The sequence below is a fragment of the Lactuca saligna genome, chromosome 9 (assembly GCF_052625555.1).
Source record: "Lactuca saligna cultivar CGN05327 chromosome 9, ASM5262555v1, whole genome shotgun sequence".
In the NCBI taxonomy this organism is placed as follows: Eukaryota; Viridiplantae; Streptophyta; class Magnoliopsida; order Asterales; family Asteraceae; genus Lactuca; species Lactuca saligna.
This window is the reverse complement of record NC_136425.1, coordinates 53,428,911-53,436,658: the sequence shown is the minus strand read 5'-3', so window position 1 is coordinate 53,436,658 and position 7,748 is coordinate 53,428,911. Positions and strand designations below refer to the sequence as shown.

The window sequence follows — 7,748 nt, the reverse complement described above, 5'->3', positions numbered from 1 at the left end:
TAAATTGTTGATAAAACAATACAGAATGTTGTAACAGGTATTCTTGGCAACAAAAAACAAATCTAAGACTCACGTATGCTAAACGATGATGAGGTCACTTCTATCTACCAAAAGACAATGATGGAATACAAAGAAAATAAAGAGAGAAGTTTGATGCCATCATATGATCTGAACATAAGCCAGTCGACACCACCAAATGTAACATTTCTTGTTTTGTACACTATCGTATGTTTATAACTGTAATCACATATGATTTCAATATTACTTAAACGTTAAATCACATTTGATTACAAGAAATTATCTATTTTTTAAATTAATTTTATTTTATGTTTTGTTTATAATCACATATCATTTTAATATTTCTAACAATTGTCATCACATATAAATCACAACAAAATACTCAAAAAGAAAGACTCAAAGGTAAGGAGGCTGTAGTGGAAGAAATTCAACCTAAAAAACCAACCAAAATTAAAATTGTTGTTTTAAAAAAACAAACTGTCCATAAAATTCCAAACATCATAGGGGAAACTCACAAAAAGAGAAAAATGAAACTCATAGGAAAAGGAGGTATCTTATAAAGGACAATCCATTTCCTTGAAGACAAAGTTAACATCTGATAAATCGGTCAATGGGTCTTCAACTTACAAGGAAGCAAATAGTAAGTTATTCATATGCGATTAAAACTTATAAAAAATCACATTAATTAATCACAAGTTTAAAATTGATTAATCACATGTCATTATCAAACATAATCACATATGATTAAAATTCTGTTAAGTATACTTTTTCAACAGTGATCAATCACATGTGATTACAATTATGAACATAATAATCACATTAAAACGTACTTGTTAAACATTGATTAATCACGTGTGATTACCTAACATGATCACAAATGATTAAAAGTTTTATTAAGAATACTTTTTCAACATGGATCAATCACATGTGATTACACATATGAATATAACAATATGAACTAACAAAAGGGTTTTTTATATTTACAGTAATCAAGTGTTGTTTATAGGAAAAAAACAAGTAGTTTTCCTATATGTGTTTGAAAGCTTGTATCCAAGAGAATATATGTTTTCCGATGTTATAGACTCATGGTCTAAATTGCTAACTTACAATGAGAAACATAGAGACTTAAAAAAATCTCCATATAGAGTATTCTTCTTCGTCCAACTCATAGTAAGTTAAACATATATGATTCTACCACTAAATTAATAAAAGTTGTTTAAATACATATATGATTATAGACTGAATCTCATATGATTCTCCATTTAGATAAAGTACATTGAGGACGAGCCACTTTCAAAACCAACAAAAGATGAGAAGAAGAAAAAGATAGACAAAAAATGAAGGAAAAATGTCATTACATAATAAAATGTCATTACGTAATAAAATGTCCTTACATAAAAAAAAATTACACGTGATTATAAAAAAAATGGATAAACATTTGTATATCACATGTGATTATGTGTTTGAATTCACGCATAAAACGTTATTTCATTCTTGTAATCACATCTTGTGACATCCCCAATTTCACGGTCAGAAAAAGCCGATTTGATTATGCTTTATTTAAAACCGCAGTATCTTTTTGAATAATAATATTGTGGAATTTCTTCCCAAACATATGATAACTAATTTATCAAATCATTTTCGAAGAAATGTATTTTATTAAAAACACTGGGATGTCATTGTCAATACAGTACGTAAGCATAAACAGAAATAGTACAGGCCTTACCACATCTATTATTCTAATGGCCTATAATCCATTGATCTCTCATCAGATCATCACTCATGTGCTCTATTGCCATTACCTATAATATAAGAAACTGAGTGAGTCAGGCTTGGGAGGATAGTGATCACATAGAGTTTTCAACCCTCAATAATTGAGTTCATTAATTTCAAAAAAATCATTCAACCCGAATACTCGTTCCCGTTATCCTCACTTTTTGTCTCTAAATCATCTAATTTAAGGGACCTATCCTATTGATTATCATCGGGATGGACAACATTGCATAGAGGATTCCTCAGCAATTTCTGTCAAAAATGCAACAATGAGGGTGATGGATTACACTTAGTGAATCTGTACTTACAAAACACCTACAGGTTGCGAGCCTGCTAGCGTTCTACTAGACTGTCTAGAATAGTCTGTGGTTATCATCTATACTCCGCTAGATGACTGAATCAACTTAAACATCAAGGCTTCTCATCATTTATTTCATCATCTATATCATCTACCCATCTTTACCCAATGTAATTACAGGTATAAAATACATATATAGTTTAAATCAAATAAAACATGTATATTTTGGTCATCCATCATAGATATCAAGAACACAGATAATATGCACACACATAACACATAATTTATATTAAATACTTCATATCTAGGTGTATGATGAAAGTAACTATGCACTTACTTGTTAAAGTGATGACTCCAAATTCTAGTAACGCTTCGCTTCTAACAATTTTATTTTTCTTCAACAAAACCTAGTATCATTAACACTAGATTTTAGTCTAATATTTATTGCAACTAATTATTAGTCTAGATTTATCATTAACTCAAGGTATACGAGCAATATTGTTTTTCTTGTATTATATAAATGTTAAACAATACTTTTCAACTACCATGTACAGACAGGGGCCTGACATGAAACACTGTAGGGTAGGACCATTTTAGGAATTAAGCCGTTCTGAAATCGAACAACACAAGCAACCCTTCAAAATAGATTCCCCGTATCGTGAGTAGTTAAAATGTATTATAATAACATTTTGTATAACTTATAATACTTAGTACATGTATTCTTCCCCAGAATAAGTAAGTACAAAAGAGGGGTCATAACACTTATTGATAAATTTTGTTTACAGGTTCATAAAAACGATAATGAACATAAATATAAGTTACACTCAAAGTAAGGTAAGCATAACTCACTTAAAAGGGGGTTCAACTAGGAGTCGGGCTCTGCATGGGCAAAACTTCTAAGCCGAAAGCTCTTCTTCTTGGAGCCTTATGGCGCTCTGGGACTCGCTACTAACTCCTAAGAAGGTCCAGAGAAAAACCTTGAGGCTTTGGGGGTGTTTAAGAGAGATTTGGAGTGAATCGGTGTGGAGAAACGCCACCTATTTATAGGTTGCTAGCTCTTGTGTACGCTGGGCGTACACAAGGGTACGTTGGTTGTAGTACTTGTTATGTTGGGTGTAACCCTGCCCCGTGTCACAATCTCATGCAAATCCATGGAAAGAAAGGTATGGTTGGGATCGCGCCACTTGTCAGCCTCGCATCTTAACCCTTAATTTAATTAACTTCTAAATTCTGTAACTTTCGCATACGAGTTATGTTTTTTACTTTCTTTATATACACGCATAGGTAGCAACGTTATCTACAACTTTCGTTTAGACTCCGTCGGCTAATTTTGAATTTATTTTTAAAGTTATATTTTAACAGGTTTAGACAGATAAAGTCCATTAAAAATTCGTAACTTTGTCATCCGACGTCCATTTTCGACTGTCTTTATATCGTTGAGCTCCTATTAACGAGATCTTCCATTCTCGTATAGGTTGTCTCAGCCAAAAATCAATCGACCTAAAATTCAATTTACGGGCTGCGTACTGCTATGCTAAATCTTAGAAAAATCATAACTTCCTCTAACGAAGTTAGATTTGGACGTTCTCTATATGAACGCTCTTGGTTTAAGTTATACTATGACTTTCGTTTAGATCTCTAAGACTAAAATGTAGTTTATCGTAAACCTACTTTTTACGATACAAAGCGTCATGCCGGTTTAGTCGTAAAACTTCGACATATCATAACTTCTTCATTGTAAGGCGGATTTTAGTGATATGTATATCTCTGGAATCCTTGTCATGACCACTTCAGCTTTATTCAAGGATATCGGGTCAAATGTTCATTCTGTTTTTGATGGATATTTTTATTATTATTTTATTATATAGTTATAAACAAGTATAATTCATATAAATCACATAAATTACATAATATTCAAATAATTCTTTTTCATTACTTCAAAATAGGTTACAATTGTTGATCATAGTTATTACAACGTATTATTAATGCTTAGCCAGAAACTAGAGCTGGCAAAAATTGACCTAACCCGCTAACCCAACCCAAAATTAGCGGGTTGGGTTGAGATTTTCAACCCTTTTAACTTAAATGGGTCAACCCATTTAAATTAAATGGATCAACCCATTTAATTAAATAAGTTGGGTCGGGTAAAAATTATCAACCCGTTTTCAACCTATCAACCTATTTAACTTTAATATATATTTAATTTAATAATTATTTGAATATTATCATGTATTAATCAAAGTTTTAATTTATAAATTACAATGTTGTATTATTATTATCTATGTTTAATAAACTTCAATCCTAATTTCCATTCTTTTTTAGCATCGATAATAGTGGTTACTTTCCAAAATCAGTTTGAAACTAAACATTTTTAATGTTATTTGAACAATTTATTGGTATTTTTAAATAAAATTGTGCTTTTGTCATAATTATGAACTTTGATTTACGTATGAGACAAATTTAAATGGTATAATATTTGATTATATAATTTATTTAACTGATTTTAAATTGGTTAACCCAAGTTTAACCCATTTATTTAATAGGTTGGATGAGAAACTACATAAACAGGTCAACCCGGTTATTATCCATTTATCTAAAAGGTTGGGTTGGTTTAAAAATATCAACACATTTAAATAAACAGGTTGGGTTGAGTTGAAATTTCCAACCCAATTATTAAATGGGTTGAACTCGAACCCAACCCATGTCGACCCATTATCACCTCTACCAGAAACGCATGCGTTACAACACTTAATACAGAATAAAACCATTTTGTTTATTATGATCTAATGTTTTTCTTAAATAATGATAGATTGAGCTTCTAATATGAGATTTATTCAAATTATATATATATATATATATATATATATATATATATATATATATATATATATATTGGGACCATGCAAGAGATGTTATCCCTACAACAAGAACCATTTCTTGTTAATTACTACAGGTATAAAATCCAGTTGGGACCGGATTGAGTATCATATGGAGAGCATACCCATTAGTTGAAAGTTGACTTTTAACTACTTGTGAACCCCCACTGCCCCTCCCAAGAAACGTAAGATATATATATATATATATATATATATATATATATATATATATATATATATATATATATATATATATATATATATATATATATATATATATATATATATATATATATTGGAAAAGGTTATATGAAAGTAAAAAACCCTAAAAATATTAAAAATACGTAAAAAAAATATATATATATATTTAGACATCATAGATCATATTGTTGATTTTATATTCTTAAAAACCACACCTTTATTTTTTTTTTTTAAATTTGTTGAAAAAAAGTTTTAATTTTTTGTTTGTTTGTTTTTTTTTTTTCAAAATCATTTTCATTGAAATTACATAAAAAGTTGCGCTTTTTAAGAACATAAAATTAAAAAAAATTATTAAATTTTATTTATATCTAAATTTTTTTATGCATTTTAAAGTTTTTTTTTGTTTTCTATAAACATTAACATATATAACATTTCTTTTCGACTTAGCCTTAGCTGCCTTGTATCAAATAGTTAATGAAAGAAAGACAATTGTGTAAAGAAACAAAACGTTCATGTTCGTGTGTGTGTATATATATATATATATATATATATATATATATATATATATATATATATATATATATATATATATATATATATATATATATATATATATATATATATATATATATATATATATAAAGGGCTTGTAGCCCACTGATGTTAGATGTTGTGAAAAGGTATTCCTCACTAATGAATAGTCGAAGGTTCAAGTCCCGTTATAAATATAAGAGTAGTTTAATTATTCTCCGTTGGTGTTTTGAATCGTATCTTTTATTTTTTATTATTATCTTAGAATCAACATATTACAGCCTTTGATGGTAAATGTGGATAGTTATTTTCATTTTGATTAATAAAAGTCTTTTCAAAACAACTCTTAAAACCTTGAGTAGTAGGTTAGGCTATTGGGTTAATCGGTTTTGGTATAGGAAAGTTGTCTTTTATTAATTTCCAGTTTTAGATTAGGAATCAAAGTCTTTTATTTTATTGTTTTAGAAGTTTGAGTAGGTTTCAATTTATTCTAGTATAAAATAGGTGTCAAGGGTCATTAGTTTTTATTTTCTATTTAAGTACTTACGTTTTAATAAAAAAAACTTTGTGTGCAAGTCAATAATTTCTTCACCTATTTTATTCTTTGTTTCATTTCTCCTTTATACACTAGAAAATTTTCTAGTTTATCTTTTACACTTTGTATCAGAGCACAGTTTCGTTGAAGGGAGTCTGATTTGAGGTTGATTATAAGCAACCCCGGTTTCTTTTAATCGGACTTGTGAGAGACTAACCGGAGGCGCAGAGTAAACGAACGGGAAGACGTCAAAGCGGGTGGCTTTGATTCGGTTCGTTTTGCGGGTGACGGAAGACGGTAAAGGTGGTCGTGACCTTGTCTTCTTGTCCGGTGGAAGAGTGCTCTCGGAACAAGCTTGATTAAAGAAGTCGGAGTTAAGGAGAAAAGGATGTCGTTGGTTAAAGAAGGAGGTTCGTTGACATATCAAGTTCCGATTTTGACTCCAACGAATTATCCGGTGTGAATGGTTAAAATCAAGTCAATTATGGATGCACATGGCATATGGGAGACGGTCAAAAAGAAGACGTCAAATAAAGCACCAAATCAAAAGAAGTCAAAACAAGCTCTTGCTTTTTTGTTTCAAGCGATACCCGAAGACATGGTGTTGCAAATGGCGAGTTACACCGACCCAAAACAAGTGTTGGATTGGCTAAAAACACGGTATTTGGGAGTGGATCGGGTGAGAACGTCTCGACTTGCAACCTTAAAAAGGAAGCTTGAAATTTTACGCATGAAAGAGGATGAAACGGTTGATGATTTTGTGACGAAATTATCCGGTTTAGCATCAAAAGTAAGGAGTCTTGGATATGAGCTTGAAGAAGGTGATTTGGTAAAAAGGTTACTAGATTCGATGCCTAAGTCATTTCTCCAAATCGTGGCTTCAATAGAGCAATGTTTCGAGTTGGATTCAATGTTATTCGATGAAGCGGTTGGTACATTGAAGACGTACGAGGAGCGTAAAAGAGCAACTGAGAAAGTGGAGGACACTCAAGGTAGGTTGTTGTTGGCTAGTGACGAAAAATCACATGTTTGTAAGTATTGTGGCAATGGACATTCAAATCGGGATGACTTTAGACATGACCGGGGAAGAGGTCGGGGGTCCGGGAGAAGTCGAGATGGTAATGAACGTGTCCGGGATAAAAGTCACGTTAGATGTTACAAATGTGGTGAGCTTAGTCACTATAAAAACGAGTGTCCTAAATGGGAAAAGGAAGAAGCGGGTCTAATCGAAGAGGAACTGACATTGTTTTGAACAACGAGTGGCTCGTATGACAAATCCGATTAAGGGGGTGATTGTTGGGTTAATCGGTTTTGGTATAGGAAAGTTGTCTTTTATTAATTCCCAGTTTTAGATTAGGAGTCAAAGTCTTTTATTTTACTTTTTTAGAAGTTTGAGTAGGTTTTAATTTCTTCTAGTATAAAATAGGTGTCAAGGATCATTAGTTTTATTTTCAATTTAAGTACTTACAATTTTAATAAAAACCTTGTGTGCAAGTCAATAATTTCTTCACCTATT

General features: G+C 30.8%; 1 protein-coding gene across 1 annotated transcript; it reads left to right on the top strand.

Moving 5' to 3' along the window:
* The first annotated feature begins 6,716 nt into the window (after positions 1-6,716).
* LOC145016343 (uncharacterized) lies at positions 6,717-7,484 on the top strand. Its single transcript, XM_078974690.1, has one exon. The coding sequence runs from the start codon at positions 6,717-6,719 to the stop codon at positions 7,482-7,484; it is 768 nt and encodes a 255-aa protein (XP_078830816.1).
* Positions 7,485-7,748: the final 264 nt, after the last annotated feature.

Bases quoted from the DNA above. Each gene is read 5' to 3' on its own strand.
- LOC145016343 (XM_078974690.1), top strand. From the start codon at position 6,717: ATGGATGCACATGGCATATGGGAGACGGTCAAAAAGAAGACGTCAAAT.